Here is a 25,111-nt window from a genome sequence, read left to right as displayed (position 1 = left end):
AGATTCTGCACGTGTGTTCACCACAGTGTTCCTGGTCCCTTCTGAACACTCCAGTAGTAGCCCCGGGGCCCCAAGGGCCACACCCAGAGCTTCAGGCGTTCGGAACATGGGTGTTGAATCCTGCCCTCCATCTGCATCAGCAAGTCGGGCCTGTTGGGCAGCTGACAAGGGGGTCCCGCTAGTAGTGACAGCAGGAGCTGGAACCATGGCCTGGATGGCCAATGAGGAGCCATCAATAGCACATGGTGACTGATCGCGCACACGGCAGAGAGTCCTCCACAACAGTGGTAGAGGGGGAAAGGCATAAAGGATGGCCCTCGGCCAGTTGTGGGCCAGAGCATCCTGGCCCAACGCTGCCGTTTCTTTCCCCAGGGAAAACCATGTTGGACAATGAATTGTCTGACTGCTCACAAACAGGTCTACAGTCGCTCTCCCATAGGTTTTCCAGATCTGTTCCACCGTGTCTGGATGCAGTTTCCAATCCCCTTGAGACACCTTGCCGCGTGACAGAGCACCTGCCACACTGTTTAGGTGTCCAGGTAGATAAGATGCTCTTATGGAAAGGAGGTTGTCCTGAGCCCATACTAGGAGACTGTGAGCCACCTGAAGCACAGCTACAGACCTCGTGCCCCCTGATGATTGATATAGAAGACAGTTGCCACATTGTCTGTACGTACCAATACACGTTTGCCCTGTAGCACTTCCTGAAAGTGGCGCAACATCAGAAACACCGCCATCAACTCCAGTGTGTTGATGTGGGATGTGCGCCACGGAGCAGGCCAGGTGCCATTCACACCTTGCCGACGCCAGACTCCACCCCAACCCATGAGGGAAGCATCTGTTCGGATAACCTCCCACCGTCCCGGTGGGGGACCAAGTGGAACTCCACGAGTGAGAAAGTGTGCCTGGGACCAAGGTCTTAGCGTGAGCATGCAACGGCATGTTATTCTCACCCTCATGTGTCTGTCTCACACTGGACACAGACGCAGTTGAAGAAGCCATCTCTGAAAAGCCCTTAGCCACAGAAGACCCAGAGGAATGACTACTGAGGCCGCTGTGAGTTTCCCCAACAGCTGAAGGAGAGAAGCATAACGCTGAGTTCCCCCGACATGAAGGTGGTTCACTCCAGTGAGAATTGAACTTTTTCTGTCTGGTGTGGGACTGGCCAGCATAGTGTTCGAATCCAGGGCAAGGCTGATGAAATGTGTTGCCTGGACTGGGACCGGTTTGCACTTCCTCTGGTTCACCCTGAACCCCAGAGCCGTAATGTGTAGTTGCAACCGGTGAGCATGTTCCCTGGCCTATTTGGGCGATGCCGCACAAAGAAGCCAGTCATCCAAGTAAGGGAGCACTTTTATGCCCTCCTTCTGAAGGGGTTCTAGTGCTACTTGGACGCATTTCGAGAACACCCTTGGTGCCAGAGAAAGTCCAAAGGGGAGAACTCTGAACTGAAAAATCTTTCCCATGAACGAAAAACGAAGGAAGCGCCTGTGGTCCGCGGCAATGGGTATGTGAAAATAGGCGTCCTCGAGATCTACGGTCACAAACCAGGACTGGTTTGTGACCGCTTGCAGTACATCTGTTGTTCGTAACATTCGAAAAGGAAGCACCTTCAAGAAATGGTTTAACCTGCTTAAATCTAAAATCAGCCTGAACCCTCTGTCTGTCTTTGGAACGAGGAAAATAAACTGAAAAGAAACTCCCTGGGTGAACAATGGGGTCGACCATCTCTATGGCTCCTTTTTGTAGTAACAACTGAACTTCTCTCGACAAGGCTTCTGCCTGTCTTGGATTGGTTATAACTTTCTGCCTCACACCCGAATGCATTGGTGGCTGGCGGCGGAATTGCAGGCAGTACCCTTCTGAGAGGGTTGTGAGTAGTCATTGGTTGGTTGTTATTTCGCGCCAATGCGCTAGCTGGCTGCCTGTAAAAACTCCTGCCAGTGGTCCTGTCTACGTTTTTCAGAAGAGGTGGGGGGGCGACGATGGCGGGGAGGACCCGTCTGTCGAAAAGGGCAAAAACTCACGTGTGGCTGAGCGCCACCCTGCCTGGCCGAGGGAGGTGAGGGATTGGGGGCCCGCTGCTGGGGTCGATGGGGAGACCTTTGTGCAGCTCTAGGGGCCACATGCCTAAAACGTGAGGCAGAAGGGTTTGGCAGAGCTCTGAAGGTGGGTGCTACGCCCACATGACAGGAGCGAGACTCTGTAACAGACGCACGTCTGTCAAGGGCCTCTTGTGCTGCTGGCCCAAAGACCTGTCCAGGTGCCAGTGGGAGGTGCCTCAGGTTGTTCCTGCATACTTCTGGCAGAGGTGATTGAGCCAGCCACACCTGTCGACGGGCTTGCAGCAAGGTGCCCAAGGTAGTGCCACACTGGTTGGCAATGACACCCATAGCATGCAATGCAAGTTCCAGTACCTCAGCTGCCAGTGGGTCTGCCGATGATGTGTTGAGTGTCGAGTGCAGCATAACAAGCATGTGTGCCAGTGAGTTAGACACCCTGCCAAGAAAGGCAGTAGAGTTGTAAGCACGAGAAAGTAGCTCGTCTGTGCGGCGGCACTCAGCGTTAGGGCAACGCACCTGCTCCTGAAGTGCTTCATCGGGAGACACGATGAGTGAAGCAGAACTTGATTTGACTACTGGCATGCTACCCAAGCCAACAGCACCGGGGTCCTGCATCGCCGCAAGCATGCGAGACCTCTGGTCTGATTGGGCAGATTTCGTAGCAGCCTCCAGGGCAGAGGCCACCACAGAAGTAAAAAGTCACGACACTGTGGAATTACCAGAGAGGCGCGCTGAACACGGCGCAGGAACATGTTCTCAGATCCAGTAGGAGGCGCCAGGGTGTCCAACTGCAAACGTGCAAGCAAAGCCTTCAGTGTGGCCTCCACTGAACCCACCACTGAGGCAGACTCCCCAGATTGCCCAGAGGTAACATCACTGCCCGAATCATGGGGCTCAACACCTGGCAGGACTTCGCTTGGTGGCTGCGCCGAGGAAGAAGACTGACTGAAAAAGGTGTCTGAGGCAGCCACAGACATCACTTCCTCTTGGTCAGGTGGCTGAGAACATGAGCCAACGGGTGACACGGAGGCAGGCGGTGCAGGCTGTTCCTCTACAGTACCTACCTGTGCCCCTGCTGTGGGGTGGGGGGGGGGGGGGGGCCTTGCAAGCAGAGGCAGCAGACGCTCCACTATAGATGAGAGCAATTCCACTTTACGCTCTAACTCAGAAGACTTAGATTTTTTGCGCTGTTTTGCATGCACTGGTGGTGAAAGCCTACGCTTACACTGTGTCTGAGAATCCGAGAGCAGAAAACTGCTAGACGCACGTTCCATACCAGCCAACCACGCCTGTCTAACAGTAAGCGGCATTAACGCACAGGAAGGGCATGGATCAGACATTGCCTCCCTTAGATGTTGCATTGCCAAGGCACTCCGCGCAGCGATCATGTGCATCCAGCACCTCCATGAGGTTGGGATAAGTGGAACACCTCACTGAATCCATCTCCGTGTCTACTCACCCACGATTTTTTTTTTTTTTTAGAAAAGAAGCAAGGTGTAGCACTGCTTGCTAGCCTGGCAACCAAGGCTAGCGAGTTCGCAAGCACAACTTTACCGCTACAGACAACAATTTACTAGCAACCAGAAAACCGATGCTCACGTAAAGTTGTAAGTACACGTTAACGTTATTGGCAACCAATTCGCTAACTCACTCAACACTGACAAACCTGCCGGCAACCGAACAGTTTGTGACAAGACCGATATAATAGCCGTCCCTGAAAACTTGGCAGCCAAGATTCAGTGACTATCGATACATAAAACAATCTCAAAATAATGTTAACCAAGTTACCTTAGCGACCAAACAGCTCGCGTGGAGTCGAGTCCCACTGAAGTCCTCTTCAGTCACGAGCTGCACTGTAGATTGTCGCAGGTATTCCCACAGTTAACTGATAACACACACAGGATTCCAATAGAAGAGGTGCGATTCCAACGCGAGAAAAAAGAAGAGGCCAAATGACGTGGGATGTTGCCTTATGTAGGCAGGCAATCATACGTCATGAGATGACAACATTTGTATGCAGTTCTCGAAATGCGCGAATGCAAAGATGCTTCCACTAGTGCTTTCAGCACCGACCTGGTGGTCTGGAGTGAAGGAAATAGAACCTGCTCTACAGGGTCGCAGCCTGCAAAAGGATATTTATTCAATTAAACAAAAAAAGTTGCTCGGGTAACACTGGTTGACTTTCTCGTAGCTTTTTAATGCAAAATATGTGCATGTATCTGTACATACAGCGCCCTCCACAATTATTGGCACCCCTGGTTGTGTTAAAAGCCTTAAAATAAATTCAGTTTTTATTGCAGAAGCATAATCTCACACTGAAAATTGTAGTGAATTTAAAAAATAAAAAAATCCCTGACTAAGAAATAATTATTTTTCATAAAATCACCTGTTCCACAATTATTGGCACCCACAACAATTCCTAGAAAATAAATGTAATTGAAGCATTTTTGTCATTTCTACTGTAGTGTATAAAGTTGATCAGAGTATCTAGGAACCTTTTAATTAGTAATTCATCACATCCTGTTTCCCTGGGGTATAAATATGATGTGACACAGAGGCCTATTTCTCTTATCCACTCTTCAACATGAGAAAGACAAGAGAACACACCAAGTAAGGCAGATGTGTGTAGACCTTCATAAGTCAGGCAATGGCTACAAGAAAATAGCCACTCACCTACACCTGCCCATATCTACAGTCAGAGGAATCATCAAGAAGTTTAAAACAACTGGAACAGTAGCAAAAAAAGGCTGGACAAGGATGCAAGTTTATCTTGCCACCACGCACAGTGAGGAGGATGGTAAGAGAAGTAAAAAGTTCTCCAAAGCTCACTGTTAGAGAATTGCATCAAAGAGTAGCATCTTGGGGTCACAAAGTCTCCATAACAACCATCAGGCGCTATCTACATGCCAACAAGCTGTTTGGGAGGCATGCACGGAAAAAGCCTTTTCTCACTTACAAGCATAAATATAAACATCTGGAGTTCGCTAAGCATTCTGGGACTTCAACTGGGACCATGTGCTTTGGTCAGATGAGACCAAGATAGAGCTTTTTAGCAACAAACACTCTAATACATCACAAAAGATGAGTATGCAGAAAAGCACCTCATGCCCACTGTGAAGTATGGGGGAGGATCGGTGATGCTGTGGGCCTGTTTCTCTTCCAAAGGCCCCAGGAACCTTGTTAGGGTGCATGGCATCACGAACTCTTTGAAATACCAGGACATTCTAAATCAAAATCTGGTGGCATCTGCCCTAAAGCTGAAGATGGGTTGTCACTGGGTCTTTCAGCAAGATAATGACCCTAAACATGTGACCAAATCTACATAAAAATGGTTCACCAGACACAAAATCAAGCTCCTCCCATGGCCATCTCAGTCCCCAGACCTCAACCCAATTGAAAACCTGTGGGGTGAGCTGAAGAGGAGAGTGCATAGGAGAGGACCCAGGACTCTGGATGATTTAGAGAGATTGTGCAAAGAGGAATGGTCGAATATCCCTCTCTCTGTATTCTCCCGTCTTGTGAAATGTTATAGGAGAAGATTAAGTGCTGTCTTGTTGGCAAAAGGGGGTTATACAAAGTATTAACATCAGGGGTGCCAATAATTGTGGCACACATGATTTCATGTAAAATAATTATTTCTTAATGTGGGATTCCCCCCCGAATAAATGCACTTGAATTAAAGGTTGGATTTTTCTTTTTTTTTTTTTTGCATTGTTGTCCTATATTATTTTTAAAAAATGACTTTATTAGAAACCTAAGAACATATCTGAATGAGGGGTGCTAATAATTGTGGAGGGCGCTGTATGTAATTATTTATTGTTTGGTTTTGCACAGTAGTACATAAGTGTACACTTTGTTTTGATTTGTATTGTATATCATATTTTTGTTCATATTTGCAGCCCTAATTTTATTGTGGGCGTTTGTGATGATGATTTGCACTATGTTTGTGTGCAGGTGAACTGCTTGGGTCTGGAGGACAGTGCAGACGGTGACCCGTGTAAGTTTACCCTGACCTCCAGAATGCCAAACGGCAGCATTGAGGCCTTTCTCCTGCACTCCTCCCACCCTGGAGTCCGGCAGGTCTGGACCCTGCAAATCAACCAGATCCTGGAGACCCAGCGCAACTTCCTCACTGGTATAACAACTGCACTGCAGTGATTCGCTTCGAAATTACCCTTTTTTGAAAGGTTATCTCTTTAGACAGACATGAGAGCTTTGTAGATTATTAGATTGTGACCAGGCAATGGCATCACAAAACCAACCAGGCCAAATTTCTCCCGTCAGTCATAAAATATTCCAGTGTACTGTTTTTCTGATGGCAGCGCCAATAAAAATGGCTAATCGGCTGTAATGCAACCTACAACCCCGATTCCAAAAAAGTTGGGACAAAATACAAATTGTAAATAAAAACGGAATGCAATGATGTGGAAGTTTCAAAATTCCATATTTTATTCAGAATAGAACATAGATGACATATCAAATATTTAAACTGAGAAAATGTATCATTTAAAGAGAAAAATTAGGTGATTTTAAATTTCATGACAACACATCTCAAAGTTGGGACAAGGCCATGTTTGCCACTGTGAGACATCCCCTTTTCTCTTTACAACAGTCTGTAAACGTCTGGGGACTGAGGAGACAAGTTGCTCAAGTTTAGGGATAGGAATGTTAACCCATTCTTGTCTAATGTAGGATTCTAGTTGCTCAACTGTCTTAGGTCTTTTTTTGTCGTATCTTCCATTTCATGATGCGCCAAATGTTTTCTATGGGTGAAAGATCTGGACTGCAGGCTGGCCAGTTCAGTACCCGGACCCTTCTTCTACGCAGCCATGATGCTGTAATTGATGCAGTATGTGGTTTGGCATTGTCATGTTGGAAAATGCAAGGTCTTCCCTGAAAGAGACGCCGTCTGGATGGGAGCATATGTTGCTCTAGAACCTGGATATACCTTTCAGCATTGATGGTGTCTTTCCAGATGTGTAAGCTGCCCATGCCACACGCACTAATGCAACCCCATACCATCAGAGATGCAGGCTTCTGAACTGAGCGCTGATAACAACTTGGGTCGTCCTTCTCCTCTTTAGTCCGAATGACACGGCGTCCCTGATTTCCATAAAGAACTTCAAATTGTGATTCGTCTGACCACAGAACAGTTTTCCACTTTGCCACAGTCCATTTTAAATGAGCCTTGGCCCAGAGAAGACGTCTGCGCTTCTGGATCATGTTTAGATACGGCTTCTTCTTTGAACTGTAGAGTTTTAGCTGCCAACGGTGGATGGCACGGTGAATTGTGTTCACAGATAATGTTCTCTGGAAATATTCCTGAGCCCATTTTGTGATTTCCAATACAGAAGCATGCCTGTATGTGATGCAGTGCCGTCTAAGGGCCCGAAGATCACGGGCACCCAGTATGGTTTTCCGGCCTTGACCCTTACGCACAGAGATTCTTTTGATGATATTATGCACTGTAGATGATGAGATGTTCAAACTCTGCAATTTTACACTGTCGAACTCCTTTCTGATATTGCTCCACTATTTGTCGGCGCAGAATTAGGGGGATTGGTGATCCTCTTCCCATCTTTACTTCTGAGAGCCGCTGCCACTCCAAGATGCTCTTTTTATACCCAGTCATGTTAATGACCTATTGCCAGTTGACCTACTGAGTTGCAATTTGGTCCTCCAGCTGTTCCTTTTTTGTACCTTTAATTTTTCCAGCCTCTTATTGCCCCTGTCCCAACTTTTTTGAGATGTGTTGCTGTCATGAAATTTCAAATGAGCCAATATTTGGCATGAAATTTCAAAATGTCTCACTTTTGACATTTGATATGTTGTCTATGTTCTATTGTGAATACAATATCAGTTTTTGAGATTTGTAAATTATTGCATTCCGTTTTTATTTACAATTTGTACTTTGTCCCAACTTTTTTGGAATCGGGGTTGTACCATATCCAAAAGACTCAACATCTAAAATGATCATTTTGTATATGACTAACAGAGGTGGCAGACAAGAACTGATCTGTATACCAAATAACTACAGAAGGAATACAGCAGGACAGAGGTGGTTTGTTTTTTTTGTTTTTGGTAAATTTATGTTGAGAATTTTTGATAGAGGGGGAAACAGTCCATACTGGCAACCTGAATTTTGTTACTTAGCCCAATGTCTCAGGCTTCACAGGGAAAAAAAACAACTCTTCTGCTTAAAGAGCAAAGAATCAGCAATTCTCTGAGAGAGTGGTGATTTGCATTCCACGAAACTACGAAATATTCAACAGGCCATATATGCATATATTTATAACCGCATCAGCAGGTTGTATGCAACTGTACCTAAATAACCTACTACAACCTGATCGATATCTCTCTTTTTTTTTTTTTTTTTTTTACAGCACTGACCTCTCCAATTGACTATCAGAGGAATCATGTGGGAGGGAGTGCGGGTGCTCCCGTTGGTTCTTCTGTCAGTAGTGGAGGGCAGGGAGTGGCTCGTGGAGGGGGAATGGCAGTTCCAGTCGCATCAGGCTGTCGCTCTCGCCCCTCCCGTATCCCTCAACCCTCCCGCCTTCCTCAGCCTCTTCGACATCACTCTCCCGCCCTGGGCCCCGGAGCCAGTGAGCCGGATGGCCCCAACAAAATCTCAGGTATGCCCCCTAGGCCCCTCCCCTCTTGCACTACAGACCCTGACACAAGCCGAGACTCTGCTAAGCTGAAGCTATCAGACAGTCCTCAGTCTAAACGCAGTCAGCCTGCGGAGGATGTTTCCAAAGACAATCAAGATTTGTCCGTTCCAGCCCAGATCCCTCGAGCTAAAGTGCCCCCATTAGCACTGGTGAAGCCCAGACCGGGAGCTATCTCCCCAGTGGGCACTCCGCTGGCCACGTCAGGCTTCAAAGACTTCCTGGCACCCTGCAGCCCAGGGCCGAAGAATGGTGGCTGCTCCACTCCTTCCTCCTCTGCCTCCTTCTGGAGCTCCATGCCAGGCTCTCCAGCCGGCCGGCCCGGCTCCTTCACCTTTCCTGGCGAAGCGTGTGAAACGCAGAGCCGGCCTAATCAGAACCAAAGCCACCGGCATTCCAGCCACAGTAAAGATGCAGACCGCATGAGCACATGCTCCTCGGCCAGCGAGCAGTCGGTCCAGTCCACCCAGAGTAATGGGGTAAGAGCTCTGCTTCAGCGCTTTTTGCAGCTCAGCCCCAGCAGCTCTCCTCTACAAGATTCTGCTGCTTTTTGTCCCTCTCTTGTCTACTCAAGTACTTACTACTAACCCCACTTAGAATCTGTTTTCTCTCTGCCTCCGATGACTGGGATTTCCAACTCTGCATTCTTGAACTGTAACGCATCTTTGCTGCCACTCAGTGTACTAACTTCTGCATCTTTGTATGTGGCAGCTTCCGGAGAAATAATGTTCTCTCCTCTTTTACAATCTCTCACAGCACTATCTCACCTCATACTTAGAATGTTTGAGGACAGGCTTTTTCTCTCTCCTCTGTCTGGACTTCTGCCACGTTAACACTTCTTCTTATCCTGCTCATATTGGAAAATAATGGTCAATAATTCTTTCATCTTTTCTTTATCCTAATTTAGAAAATTGTAGATTATAGCTGCATAGTTTCTATTTTCAGCTATACAGTGAAGTTTGCAAAGTGAATATAAACCACCTTAAATGTGTCGTGTGAATTCTGGTCTCATTCCATTCTCTCTTTTTTGAGACACACGTGTTTGTTTGGTTTCGTTATGCATGGTTTCTCAAGTTTGCACTCAAAACATAGACACTAATCAACCAAAAGCTATCAATAAAATGCTGGAATGCAGTCTTGTGACCAGCATGTAGGTAATTAACCACACACAAGCATGGATATGGTAGCGTATGGTATATTACTGGCTATGAAAAATAATGATTGTCCAACAGAAATAACCTTTGTGTATTGCAGACTAAAGATCATTTGTGTGTTGACGTTCACAGAGTGAAAGCAGCAGCAGCAGTAACATTTCCACAATGCTCGTGACGCAGGACTATGTGGCTCTGAAAGAGGATGAGATTAATGTGTGTCAGGGTGAGGTGGTGCAGATCCTGGCCTCAAACCAGCAAAATATGTTCTTGGTGTTCCGTGCCGCTACAGATCAGAGCCCAGCCGCTGAGGGCTGGATCCCCGGCTACGTGTTGGGCCACACTTCAGCCAGCACCCCCGATGCCCCAGAGGGAACCATTAAGTAAGACCAGCAATGTTGAAACACCTAATTTAGTGGGAGTTCCAGTCAGATTTCACCATCAGCGTTTAGACAGCATTTTTCTTACTGTAGTTTGAAAGTTCTGCTTTGATTTTGGTTTGCACTTCCTTTTAAGCTGGAATAAAAATAACTGGTATTGGAGCATAACGGGTGTTATACTTCTTTTTTTTTTTTTTTTTTTTTTAAACTAGGAAATCATCTTCATGGCACACATCCCTCCGTATCCGTAAGAAGTCAGAGAGGAGAGAAAAGGAGGGAAAGAAAGAGGGCAAGCTTGAAAACGGATACAGGAAGTCCAGAGAGGGTTTACCTAACAAGGTGTCTGTAAAGGTAACACACGTCTCAAATCCTAGTACTACAGCTTAAAGTTGACTATCAACTCGCAGGCGTTTGTTTTCCTTATAACTTGATTTTTTCTTCTTCTTTTTTTGCAGCTTCTAAATCCGAATTACATCTATGATGGTAGGTTTGTATATTCACCTTTGGTACTTTCTATAAATTGATCATTTCATGCAATTTGTGTTTAAAAAAAAAAAAAATTTTAAATCATCCCACTCATTTTTTCCTATTTTTTCCCGTCCAGTTCCGCCAGAGATGCTCATTCCACTGAGTGATGTGACCTGTGATAAGGGTGAGTGTGTCACACTGAGGTGTAAAGTGTGCGGCCGCCCCAAAACCACCATTACATGGAAGGGACCCGACCAAAGCACGCTGAGCAACAACGGCCACTTCAGCATTGCTTACAGGTACATGCACATCTTGATATTGTATAGATTCTTATACGCGCTCAGAATCCTCGACTTGCACTGTGAATCATCATGAACCCGTGCTGCATGTAATGATGGATTTAACATGCCGTTTATCATGCAGTGAGACTGGTGAGGCCACTTTACGCATTGTGGGCGTGGCTTCAGAGGATGATGGTATTTACACCTGTATCGCCACCAACGATGTAGGGAGTGTGATGACGTCAGCCAGTCTCAGGGTGTTGGGTAAGTGCGCGCGCACACACACACACACACACACACACACACACAAAAAACACTATAAGGTTATTGTACTGATAAAGATCTGGGGGGGGGGGGACGAAATCCTCATGAACCTGATCTCCTCATAGGTACCTCCAGTGATGGAATCCGGGTCACATGGAAAGACAACTTTGAGTCTTTCTACACTGAGGTGGCAGAATTGGGAAGGTAAGCTTTAAATCTATATGAACAACTGCTTGTTATAATTTTCAATTTAATTAATAAAAATATATTCTTAATGCGTCAGTTTTTATAATTGTTTTCCTATATATATAAACGCACACGCGCGTGCACACACACCAGAATGTATGTTTGCATTTTTTTTAGCAAAACATCTTTTGTAAAGGTCCAGTTATGACATTGTCCCCGTCAGTGCAGAACCTTTCAAAAAAGAATCATATTGCATCTCGAGTAAATTTTTAATATAGCATGATCTGTCTGAGAGATTGTTAATGGTTTGAACATTTGCACTGTGCTCGTGTGATCTAGGACTCTGTAGGTCTAAGTAAGGATGAGATGATGTGTGTGAGGTTGTGCATAACATTTAACTGTGAGCAATTAAATTCAGTATTAATGTTTTTTTTTTTTTTGTGTGTGTGTGTCAGGGGCCGCTTTGCTGTGGTGAAACGTTGTGACCAGAAGGGAACCAAACGGACCGTAGCTGTTAAACTAGTCAATAAGAAACTAATGAAACGTGATCAGGTCACACAGGAGCTCAGCATTTTAAAAAGACTGCAGCATCCTCATATAATCAGCCTACAGGATGTCTTTGAGACCCCCAGCAGCTACGCACTTGTCCTTGAGATGTGAGGACACTCATGCAGTTATACATTTTGTAGTGACACCCACGTGATGAACACCTACAGTAGGGCAAAAAAGTATTTAGTCAGTCAGCAATTGTGCAAGTTCTCCCACTTAAAAAGATGAGAGAGGCCTGTAATTTTCATCATAGGTATATCTCAACTATGAGAGACAAAATGAGAAAAAAAATCCAGAAAATCACATTGTCTGATTTTTAAAGAATTTATTTGCAAATTATGGTGGAAAATAAGTATTTGGTCAATAACAAAAGTTCATCTCAATACTTTGTTATATACCCTTTGTTGGCAATGACAGAGGTCAAATGTTTTCTGTAAGTCTTCACAAGGTTTTCACACACTGTTGCTGGTATTTTGGCCCATTCCTCCATGCAGATCTCCTCTAGAGCAGTGATGATTTGGGGCTGTCGCTGGGCAACATGGACTTTCAACTCCCTCCAAAGATTTTCTATGGGGTTGAGATCTGGAGACTGGCTAGGCCACTCCAGGACCTTGAAATGCTTCTTACGAAGCCACTCCTTCGTTGTCCGGGCAGTGTGTTTGGGATCATTGTCATGCTGAAAGACCCAGCCACGTTTCATCTTCAATGCCCTTGCTGATGGAAGGAGGTTTTCACTCAAAATCTCACGATACATGGCCCCATTCATTCTTTCCTTTACACGGATCAGTCGTCCTGGTCCCTTTGCAGAAAAACAGCCCCAAAGCATGATGTTTCCACCCCCATGCTTCACAGTAGGTATGGTGTTCTTTGGATGCAACTCAGCATTCTTTCTCCTCCAAACACGACAAGTTGAGTTTTTACCAAAAAGTTCTATTTTGGTTTCATCTGACCATATGACATTCTCCCAATCCTCTTCTGGATCATCCAAATGCTCTCTAGCAAACTTCAGACGGGCCTGGACATGTACTGGCTTAAGCAGGGGGACACGTCTGGCACTGCAGGATTTGAGTCCCTGGCGGCGTATTGTGTTACTGATGGTAGCCTTTGTTACTTTGGTCCCAGCTCTCTGCAGGTCATTCACTAGGTCCCCCCGTGTGGTTCTGGGATTTTTGCTCACCGTTCTTGTGATCATTTTGACCCCACGGGGTGAGATTTTGCGTGGAGCCCCAGATCGAGGGAGATTATCAGCGGTCTTGTATGTCTTCCATTTTCTAATAATTGCTCCCACAATTGATTTCTTCACACCAAGCTGCTTACCTATTGCAGATTCAGTCTCCCCAGCCTGGTGCAGGTCTACAATTTTGTTTCTGGTGTCCTTTGACAGCTCTTTGGTCTTGGCCATAGTGGAGTTTGGAGTGTGACTGTTTGAGGTTGTGGACAAGTGTCTTTTATACTGATAACGAGTTCAAACAGGTGCCATTAATACAGGTAATGAGTGGAGGACAGAGGAGCCTCTTAAAGAAGAAGTTACAGGTCTGTGAGAGCCAGAAATCTTGCTTGTTTGTAGGTGACCAAATACTTATTTTACCGAGGAATTTACCAATTAATTCATTAAAAATCCTACGATGTGATTTCCTGGATTCTTTCCCCCCATTCTGTCTCTCATAGTTGAAGTGTACCTATGATGAAAATTACAGGCCTCTCATCTTTTTAAGTGGGAGAACTTGCACAATTGGTGGCTGACTAAATACTTTTTTGCCCCACTGTAAATGGTACATAAATCCATTATGACCCGGAGCCTGTGTGTCTGACGGATTCTCTGTGTGCGTGCGTGTGTTCAGGGCCGATCAGGGACGTCTCCTGGACTTCATTGTCAGCTGGGGGAACCTCACTGAGGAGAAAGTGGCCTTTTACTTGCGGGACATTTTAGAAGCTTTGCACTACCTACATAACTGCAGAATAGTTCATCTGGATGTAAAGGTTAGTTTGAACACATCATAGGATTTATGATGAAATGAAGGAAACGTGAACTGGGTCTTTTAAAGTACTCCTGAACATGTCATTTTAAACCATGAAAATAATCAACATCCTGTGGGTAGCAGCCACGAGGCAGGTGGAACGTAGACGCTTTATATGCGTAAATATGTAAAGAGCCCTGTATCATCCCACCATTCCTCAGAGTCACCTGTAAACTGCCTCCTGAATGGAATTGCAGTATCTGACACTCAGTTTTCTTATTCTGAAATAATCACAGTCACTCTGCAATTTATTTAACAGCAGCAGTCTACTGGCTGGACTTCAGCTTTCCTGATCATAAGCGTCCTTCACTAACGTTAACTTAAGTTACTGGCTGACTAGCTTTTCATGCAGGTTATGCTGTTTCCTACATGCTAATTTTATTCATTTCTGTATAGAAGTACCACAAATTTAAATTTGACCCAAACACTAAATTATGCAAAAAAAAAAAAATCAGTGAACTATTTAAAAAAAAAAAATAATTGAGCTCAGGGGCACTTTAATTGATTCGCATGATGTGTTTCTAGATTGTGCAGATGTAAGAGTAAGTTATATATAAACGACATTTCTAATCTACAAATATTTATTTTCCAAAACTGTCTCAGCCTGAAAATCTGGTGTTGGATCAGAGCTCCTCTCAGCTGACGGTGAAGCTGACGGATTTCGGGGATGCGGTGCAGCTGAACTCTGCCCACTACATTCACCCTCTCCTGGGCAGCCCCGAATTTGCTGCCCCTGAGGTGGTTCTCGGGGAGCCTGTCTCTCTAACCTCTGACCTCTGGAGCCTTGGGGTAGTCACATATGTGATCCTGAGCGGGGCGTCGCCCTTCCTGGATGAGAGTGTGGAGGAGACGTGTCTCAACATCTGCCGGTTAGACTTCAGCTTCCCTGATGATTACTTCCAGGGCGTGAGCCAGGAGGCGCGGGACTTTGTATGTCTGCTGCTCAAGACGGAGCCTAACAAACGTCCCGTCCCTTCTGTCTGTCTCCAGGAGCCTTGGCTGAGGCCAGGGAGGGGCCAGGGGTCTACTGAGGGCATCGACACCTCCAGACTCATTTCCTTCATTGAGCGGCGTAAACATCACAACGACCTGCGGCCACTAGGGGGTATCAGGCCCTTCCTACACAGCAGACTCCAACCCAGGATCTGATGATAAAAGAAAAATAATAATTAAAAAAAAAAAAAAGATAATCTCGTCCTCTTTCAGCAGCCGAATGTAATTCAGAAGAAACTGCGTCAGTCGAAGTATGTGGAAATGACTGCCTCATCCGATCAGAGCCGTGTAGAACACAGTTCCGAGACGAGCGACGTCTGTGGATTAAATGTCCTTTCCCAGTCTTGTGCTACTGGCTGGTTCAAAATATAATGAAGATTTGTAAGAGATTTAACGAATGGAATATATATTGAACAGTTTTACTGATCAATGATCATTTAAACCACACAGATTCATTTGTGTGGGGGTCTGCACAACAGTGGCAGAGCTTTTCTGTAATAAATCGAGTGTGGACAGAACCTTTCCTCCATTTTGCCTGAGCCAGAGGGAGCAATCAGTTCTTTTGCGCTTTTACAGTATTCAAGTCAAAACATTAGAGGGGGAAAATATTTGCGAGTGACGATAGGTACACGTCTGAACGAACACTACCACTAATGAAGCGAAAAGAAACAAATGCGTCGAATCCTCAGAAACATTTTGGATTCAGCTTGAAAGGTGCAAAGTAAACTTACGATGGCGGTTTATTTTGAATCATTTACATTCAAATCAAAGGTTGTTTGGTTGCCTAGCTTAATAAGTTGCTTTGTCAAACAACGATCATCACACCACATTTAGCTGTAACGATTTTCAAGTGCTGCAAGTGAAACCTCTAAACACTTTTTTAATTGCTTTAAATAGAACAAATTGTGTTGTGCAATTTAAAGATGTGTAAGCCTTACTTTGTACATAGTTAGTGTCTATCATTTTTCTTTCTTTCTTTTTTTTTTTTTGATCCTTTTTAATGGTGTTTGTTCACAGAGATCATCCCAGCATGGGAGAGACGATGAATCCCAAGGGAAGATAGCCATAGGGCAGCCAAACGGTCTGAGTGGCAGTTCATGTATGAGCTCAAAGGAAGACTGAATACTGTAAATGCACTCACGTCGTATGTTATGTTCCAGATTCTTATCATGTGCAATGTTGCCGCTTAACCAGTTTATGCAACTATTTATGAAGACATCTTGTTGTACCTGTAATAAATATATAGACAAGCATGTACTTGGTACTGCAAGTTCTGCTGTTAGTTGCGTTTATTTTAATCTGGACTTTATCTTCAGTTGAGTATTATTTCCCCTGTAGCACCACAGGGTCATTGTCTACATGGCACTTATGCGTTTTTGTCACTTTTTTTTTGTTAATATTATTAGTGTACCAAAGCTCTGCAAGCTTCATGAGGCTTTTTTTAAGTATCACATTTCGCTATTTTAAGTTATACCTATAAGGCAGGTTGTTTACATGTGTTTACCATAGCTTTATTTTTTAAGTCTGAAGATTTGTTTCCTGAATGTTCTTGACATTTCACAGACATAGCACGCTTTTCACACCATCACACTATTAGCCAGGCAGGTTTATCAGGCCGTTTTGGTTCTTTAACAGCTTCTCGTGATGCCAAGAACTCATTGACGTAAATGTGAAGCCTTTAAATTATAATATTTATATAATATCTCATTGATAGTTTTTATACAAATTTAGATCATATGCCCAAGGCCTCCGATAGTTTTTGGTGATGCAGTGGCTAGGAAAAGATTTTCAGCAATTCGACAAAGTAGTGAAATTTGCACTGAAGATATTTTTCCTTCGCAGCTTTCTGTTGGTGCGTAGCCTACAGCCTCCGTTCATGTCCCGAAGCACCTGTCTGTAACTGTCGCATCACCTCATTTAGCTCATTATCATTCAGTTTCTGAAACTTGGTCGAATGTGGGAGGGGTGGGGCAGAGCATCTTTCCTGTAGGAAGGAACGTGGTGGCTCCATCGGCGTAGATCCATATCATGTCTTCTAATTTATTTGTCATTGTAAAGTTGTACAGATGCTGTGACATCATGGGAAGTCGGACTGGATGCGTTTAAATGTTTTGTTAATTGTTTGTTTGTTTCTATCATTTGTTTTTTAAGGTATGTATGATCATTGTAAACTTTTATTTCAGTTATTTTATACTTTTGCATGTATATTTCTTTGTACATACACCATAAGTGTTTACGCAATATGTGCTGTAAATATTTTCAGTTTTGCCATCAGTTATTTTGAAATTAAACATATGGAACATTCTCGAGACTACTGTGCTGATTAGAAGCATCTCCAGCGTTAGTGTTTTATTGTATAAGGGGGACAGACTGAACCGTGCGGCGTCGACATGGCTGCAGTTGCGTCCTCCTACCGTACAAACCGCTTTTCACACGTTTCGTTTGTTCTTGTTAAGATTCTTTTTAAAGAACTGACTTGAAAGTGTTCTGAAGGTTGATGTGTAAAGTCTGAAATTTGTCATCACTATAGAATGGGCTGAATAGTCCAAGTCTTAGCTTTGTGTTCAGATTTGCGGTGCCTCGATAAGCAAGTCGACAACTTTGCCCTCATGTTTTTAACAGCGCCTTTTCCTGAGCAGGCCTTAATTTCCCTGCACCGATGATACCATGATACTGGCTTTTTATCAGGGCTTTGAACCGGTTCAAGGAACGAAAACCGGGAACTTTTTCTATTTCACATGGAACAGAAACGAAACCAGAAACTTTATTATTTTTTATGTTCCGGAACAGAAACGCTTATTAAAAATAATGGTAACCGGTTAATACCGGTTTTTATTTCGTTCCTCAAAGTTTCCGTAGCCTACAAATAAAAAAGTCATTCTTCTCCTGCGCAAGTTTCTATGACCCGCTGGGGTTCACTTCCTGTGTGACGTTCGCTGACTGAATGGAGAGAGCGGGAGGGTGGACTACTATCACGTCTCCACATCTTAAATAAGAGGTAAATATTGCAGTCTATCGTTATTCAAAAACGTCAATTTCAAACACGATATCAATATATTTGTCCACGTTAATGAGAGGCTCGCGAACATTAAATGACGTTAACCTCTGTTAGCCTATCAATGCATAGGGCCTGACTAGCCTTTGGTAACACACTAAACGAATTATCTTTCATTTTTGCCACTTTTTCTGTTTGTGTAGATGGGAAGACATACTGAGAATCCAAATCGCCAACATTTGAAATAATAATTGTTTTGAACTATTTCTTGTCTTATTTAATGAAGGTTGTAATAGAATTAGCCTACATTTGGTTTAAGCTGGATGAGACAGAGACATAATTTTATAGCCATTTGTTAAACAGCTGACAGGGAACGTAATTAACCGTTCCGGGAACGAAATTTTTTTGTTCTAACCGGTTCGGGAACGTCTATTTAATGGTGGAACCCAAAACCGGAAACGTTAAAATTCCGTTTCTGTTCGGAACGAACCAATAGGAAAAAAATTCTGGTTCAAAGCCCTGCTTTTTATAGTAAGAACTTGATTCGCTTTGTACTTGTCTTCTTACACATATTATAGTAATGCTATCTAACTGCTGCACGTCCTCTTGGATGCTACAGTACATGTCTGTTGTAGTGGAAGCGCTGAAACTTTTGATTAGTGTGCGATCGTTGGACTTTGTTTTTCTCTCTTTTTCATTCCAGACATCCAGCTTATTAACAAATGCCAGCTCAACCTGAAAATCTGGTGGTGGATCAACGCTCCTCAAGCTGACAGATTTTGGAGAGTCGGTGCAGCTGAATGCTACTCATTAAAAACATAAAGTGCAAAAGTGTAAAAAATAAAATAAAAAATCACACAGCTTCAAAGATTTCTTCAAAAGCAAAAAAATCCTGTCAAGCTCTAAGAACAGACGTAAAAATAAGGGAACTGCATTCCTTTTAGGCCAGTAAACAGTGTTTCCATACAGGGTTTGCTCCCTTTATTTTTCAGCAGGGACTTGAGTCCCAATTCCAGTTTGAACAAGAACATGATCGCAAGAGCAAAGAAGGAACTTGGGAACAAATGACTGTCAACCACTTGTAGTAAATGTAATTAACTCTGTAAACATAAAACATGTGTAAGCCCCCTGTAAGTCCTATTATGTGGCACTGTCATAAACCTATTACTAAAAAATTAAATGACTAGAATAAATGTTTTTTTTTTTTTTTGTCCAGATTTTGAAGAGGTGAGGACTCTTTGCCATTTCCCCAAGGTTCCCATTCGTCTGACTCATTCACGCTTCATATCTGTGACCTTGGAGCTACAGATTAGGCTGGAGAGCTGCAGCAAAGTATGGTGTGTGTGTGTGTATGGACTTATGGTAGTTCTTTTATTGTTGTTTTATGTCATCCATGTAGTATGTGTATATGAGAGAGAAAGTTAAAGCATACATATTTTAGATGTGCATACTTATTTTAGTTTCATCTTTGTGATCCATGGACTCGTTTTAATGTTCTGTGAGTTTCAAGCAGGTTACGGTTACTGCGCTGGAACTGTAACATTGCAGGTCTATTAGTGTAGGTTGAACTACAGTGCTGTTGAAGTTTTGATTGATCAGGAGGGTCAAATTTTCTGTTGAATTTTAGTCAATATCTTGTATGACAGTGCTGGCTGCAAGGCAAATCACAGGTTTATATTAATGTGCTTGTTCTAATAAGTTTCTCTAGCGCCAGTTTAGACATGGACTTTTAGAACAAACGCACGACATAATCGAAGCCTAATAAAAATATATCTCATCTCATCATCTCTAGCCGCTTTATCCTTCTACAGGGTCGCAGGCAAGCTGGAGCCTATCCCAGCTGACTACGGGTGAAAGGCGGGGTACACCCTGGACAAGTCGCCAGGTCATCACAGGGCTGACACATAGACACAGACAACCATTCACACTCACATTCACACCTACGCTCAATTTAGAGTCACCAGTTAACCTAACCTGCATGTCTTTGGACTGTGGGGGAAACCGGAGCACCCGGAGGAAACCCACGCGGACACGGGGAGAACATGCAAACTCCGCACAGAAAGGCCCTCGCCGGCCCCGGGGCTCGAACCCGGACCTTCTTGGTGTGAGGCGACAGCGCTAACCACTACACCACCGTGCCGCCCCTAATAAAAATATTAAAAGTGTTAAACGAAGCAAAGCGTACAATCGACGATATTAAGTTTTCATGAAACATTTCTATAGAACGTGTCTTCAGTGTCAGTGCTTTGTAATGATCGCCTCGGTGGCTGCATGTGCAGTAGGTATCAGACTGATTGATTGTTTTTGTCTTTGCTGTGACACTGTCTGCTCAGAAATGTGTGAGAAGTGGTATACTATAAACTGTGCATGGCTGCAGGTCACTACTTTTCCAAGACTTTGAGAGAGTGCTGAGGTACGTTTTCCATGTTTACATTCCCTTGAAATGTCATAGCAGCAAATCCTCTGCTGCAACTAAGCTTATTATTTATTAACAATCCGACTAGCTGCTGAAGGACGCTAAATTCAGAACTTATGTTCAGCTGGAACATTAAAACCACTGACAGGTGAAGTGAATAACGTTATCTCATTACAGTGGCCCTTGCCAAAGTCGCTCAGATCCTTACACTTGCCCATTTTTCCTGCTTCCAACACATCAACTTCAAGAACTGACTGTTCTCTTGCTGCCGAATACATCACACCCCTTGACAGGTGCCATTGTAATGAGATAAGCAATGTTATGGTTGATCAGTGTGTGTGTTTTCAGTATTTTTACTATTTTCTACGTTGTAGAACAAATACTGAAGACATAACCATGACATAGCATTTGGAATTATGTGATAAATATTTTTCATATTTTAGATGCTTCACAGGTGGCACGGTGGTGTAGTGGTTAGCGCTGTCGCCTCACAGCAAGATGGTCCTGGGTTCGAGCCCCATGGCCGGCGAGGGCCTTTCTGTGTGGAGTTTGCATGTTCTGTCCGTGTGGGTTTCCTCCGGGTGCTCAGTTTCCCCCACAGTTCAAAGACATGCAGGTTAGGTTAACTGGTGACTCTAAATTGAGCGTAGGTGTGAATGTGAGTGTGAATGGTTGTCTGTGTCTATGTGTCAGCCCTGTGATGACCTGGCGACTTGTCCAGGGTGTACCCCGCCTTTCGCCCGTAGTCAGCTGGGATAGGCTCCAGCTTGCCTGAGACCCTGTAGAACAGGATAAAGCGGCTACAGATAATGAGATGAGATGCTTCACAGTAACCAGTGTTTTACCTTGATGACGCTTTACACATTATTGGCATTATCTTAACCAGCTTCATGAGGTCATCACCTGGAATGCTTTTCAATCACCAGGTGCCTCGTCAAAAGTTAATTAGTGCAATTTATTGCCTTCTTAATATGCTTGAGATTAAATAGTAAATAATAAAAATACAGTAAATACCCCTATTTCACAATTGTAGTAATCCATGTAATATGTCAAGAACCGCTTGACTAAGTAAAGAGAAATGACAGCCATCATTATTTTAAGGCATGAAGTCTTTTTTTATTTATTAATTAAAACATTGACTTAGAATGTGTGTCCAAACTTTTGTCTCGTACTGTGGATGGATGGATGGATGGATGGATGGATGGATAGATAGGAAGAAGAAAACAAACAAGACAATTTTATTTTATCTACCAAGAATATATAATCTGGTTTAGTCACAATTCTGAGCAAATGTTTAACTCGTACGTTAGTCAAAGGGGAAACTGGATGATTGTGTTTGTACGATGGTTAGATTTGGATTTTATTGTATTACGCAGGTGGACAGTGGTTTGTTTGTGTGTATATGTGATATATAGTGATTGCATATATACAATACAAGTGACAAAATAATACACGTATATGACCAAATGGATATAATTTACAAACCTGCTTCTTAAATAGTCAGATAGTCTGATATAAATCTCTCTTTAATTTAACAAAATCCTACACAGGGAGCTATATTAAGCAGAGTTTTCTAATCCAATAGAGACCAATTATCCATACATCATCTGGCCAAAACACATTTCCTCTGCATGACTAGGGTTCAGTCTTCTAACACACTCGCTCAGTGTGAGGGGTTTATCTCCGGTGTGGATGACTAGTTGGGAAAATGAATCCTCTTACTAACTGAATGGATGGATCATGGAAGCCAGTCTGCTTTAAAAACAGCGTAACATTTAGATATGTGTCAAGTTTATGTCCATTAATAATAGCTTATAATGGTAATGATGTATCAGAAGTAGAGAAATCCATTTCAGTAGCAGAGGCTTGTGTGTGTTAAGCACGATGCTGAATAGACCTGAAGAAAACAATCAACACCGATGGTCATCACAGAAGTTCACATTCCTGCGTGTAACAAGATGGTTAGTGATTAATGGTTCAGTGATCTACAGTAGTTACAGACCATCATGGAAGTCTCAAACGTTCAGTGAGCAGCTGTGTTTATTCTACCCAGCGTTGTATGAGCGCATGTATCATCTCGATAACTCTTTGCTGTGCTCTAAGGTCAAGTGTGTATGATGATGATGATGTTGCTGCAGTTGCGAAGAGAAGAGACATGATTTACAGCTCATCTTTGGTTTAAAAATTTGCACCTGATTTAACTGAGCATGACAAGCAAGCTTAGTATAACACTGTATCCGAGCACAAACTTCTTCCCATATATGGAGCAAAATGGCTGACGGGGAATTATAAAAATCATTTCCTGCAGTAAGAATATTTGGTTTTACGCAGAGCCTGTGAAATATTCAACCGCCAGCGAATTGCTTGGTATGATTGCTATCAGTAGTGGAGACCTGCTTCTACTCTTAAGTGGGAAAAACATACAAAATTATATCATCACTCCAGTAGCATTTGCACTATTAACATATGAAGATTCAAAATAGGTTTTGCTGCTTTAAAAAATGATGAGTAGAGTAAAAACAAAGAGCAAAAATGATCCATCACTTTGTAAGATTGTGCATGCACATAATTTATATTCGTTTATGACAGGAAGCATTGTATTGTTCTTTCTTAGAGATTTTTGCATTTCAGAATTAGCAAGAGTTGACTCTAGTCAGGGAGGCACGGTCAGCTCACAGCAAGAAGGCTCTGGGTTCGAATCTTGCGGCTGACCCGGGGCCTTTCTGTGTGGAGTTTGCATGTTCTCACTGTGCCTGTGTCGGTTTTCTCCAGGTGCTCTGGTTTCCTCCTACGGTCCAAAGACATGTTGATTAGGGCAACCGGCTACTCTAATTTGCCCATAGGTGTGAACGTGAGTGGTTGTTCGTCTCTGTGTTGGCCCTGCGATAGATTGGGAACCTGCCCAGAGTGAAGCCTGCCTCTCGTCCAAAGTCAGCTGGGATTGGCTCCAGCTCACCCATGACCCTGACAGATAAGTGGTATTGATAATGGATAACTCTAGTCAAAGTCATCCAAGGAAGCACAGCGTTGCAGTACAAAACATTTTTTTTAAAAAAACTTGAATATAAGGAGTGTTAGTTGAAATATTTCAAGATTGTAACCATAAAATAATGATCAGTAATTCTTAGTCAGCCTTTGTGTCACTACAAAAATAGAAAGCGTATTAGGAGGACCAAGCCATTCACTCAGAAAACAAATGTAGTGTGTATTGCTTTAGTTACCTTATCGTTAGAACGATGGGGTCTGAGAAACCCAAGGGGTTCATGAAGTGTAGCCGGGGTGGCTGTAATTTTTACAATTTAGTTAGTGGTGAAAGTCAGAGCCCTTTATTATTAAAGTCTTCAGGATTGCCTACTTATGTTATGGGACCTACTTTGGAACATTTGAGGAATAAAAAGCTCTTTGGGTCCAAGAATTAGGCAGAATATTATTGTCTACATTTAAATAGTTCATGGAATAAATCTGCTGAGGCAGTCATTGGACTTGACAGTTTAAAGGTGTTTCTGTCGACACAAAGGTTTAAGGTCCAATGGCTAAGATGATCAGCACACTGATGATGAATAAGCACTACTGTTATGTCAGTAGTCATTATGATGTCTGTTACTGTATAAAAATTCACTTTTTGTTTGGGTTTAAAAAAAAAAAAAAAGCCAGCTCAGATAACCATCATCATCATCACTAAAGTATAGCTGATTCTTAGATGGAGAGTTTGATGCACTTGGAATAAATGGAATGTTCAAGATGAAAGCAGCTGACCCCTCGGAAAAAGGACCACAACCATAAACATATTTTCTGTAGAAAAAAAAACCTGTCACAGGTATTTAAAATAAATAATTGGTAATAAATTCAGCCTCACATTATCTTGCCTTCTCCAATGTGTTTAAATGTAATGCTGGATCACGCACTGTCTGAAATGCACATTGAGTGAGTCAGAGTTTCACAGGCTCCGTTACTTACGGTTCTAAACTACCTACCAGGGTATGGCTCATAAAACCAAATAAACCAGAAGATTAATGACATCGCCATTTTTGGAATCAAAACCGAACCTATCAGACTCTGTGAACTCATGTGAAGAGAATGTCTAAAGTGGAATTGTAATTGAGTGTTGTGGCCACCAGGGGGCTTTGGTGAGCTCACAGTTACAGGCTTGACAAAAACTGAACTGACTTTCCTTTGATATTTTCTTGCTTAGAAGAAAGGGAAGCATTAGAACCACCACAAGTCTCAAATCTAAACTGCCCACATTGGAACGACAAAAAGGACTGGCTATTTATGAACACCTATCAGCACTGGTGAGAATAATATATTCAATAGAAGTTTGACGGCTTTAATAGAAACCATATCGCAGTTTTCTGCCATAGTCCTGACTGAGTCTTTCTTTTGTGTTTGTTCAATCTGGCGACAAGGTACACAAGGATCTCAGAAGGAGGCACGAGGATCAGAGACGCACGCGATTGGGCATCTCTATTTGCGTCTTCCGTGATGACGGTGATGGCTGTGCATGTCCTCCATGGTTATCCGGCCCCACACACCAATCACAAATGCTTCAATTTCACATTCGTTTTTTCCTCGTGCAATGCGAAAGTAGCCATCTTCACCCCAGTTCTTGCCCCATGAGTTGGCAGCAATCTATAGAAGAACATTGTTTTTTAAATAAATTATATATATATATGTAG

General features: G+C 43.3%; 2 protein-coding genes across 2 annotated transcripts in view; one reads left to right on the top strand and one right to left on the bottom strand.

The window, feature by feature from the left end:
• Positions 1-17,328, top strand: part of trioa (trio Rho guanine nucleotide exchange factor a) — a 319,083-nt gene extending 301,755 nt beyond the window's left edge. Inside the window, 11 exon segments of the mRNA XM_060942859.1 lie at positions 6,018-6,198; positions 8,447-9,213; positions 10,021-10,268; positions 10,478-10,616; positions 10,721-10,748; positions 10,870-11,032; positions 11,157-11,278; positions 11,404-11,482; positions 11,920-12,120; positions 13,855-13,993; positions 14,635-17,328. Coding sequence (XP_060798842.1) covers positions 6,018-6,198; positions 8,447-9,213; positions 10,021-10,268; positions 10,478-10,616; positions 10,721-10,748; positions 10,870-11,032; positions 11,157-11,278; positions 11,404-11,482; positions 11,920-12,120; positions 13,855-13,993; positions 14,635-15,180 — 2,613 coding nt within the window. The 3' untranslated portion in view covers positions 15,181-17,328.
• Positions 17,329-21,526: 4,198 nt separating this feature from the next.
• The window catches only part of tinagl1 (tubulointerstitial nephritis antigen-like 1), a 44,838-nt gene continuing 41,253 nt past the window's right edge, over positions 21,527-25,111 (bottom strand). The window contains exon 12 of the mRNA XM_060942858.1: positions 21,527-25,064. Coding sequence (XP_060798841.1) covers positions 24,900-25,064 — 165 coding nt within the window. The 3' untranslated portion in view covers positions 21,527-24,899. The remainder of the gene's footprint in view (positions 25,065-25,111) is intronic.

The sequence above is a fragment of the Neoarius graeffei genome, chromosome 16 (genome assembly GCF_027579695.1).
Source record: "Neoarius graeffei isolate fNeoGra1 chromosome 16, fNeoGra1.pri, whole genome shotgun sequence".
NCBI lineage: Eukaryota > Metazoa > Chordata > Actinopteri > Siluriformes > Ariidae > Neoarius > Neoarius graeffei.
Note: the sequence above shows the minus strand (reverse complement) of the source record. Positions and strands in the feature narration are given on the sequence as shown.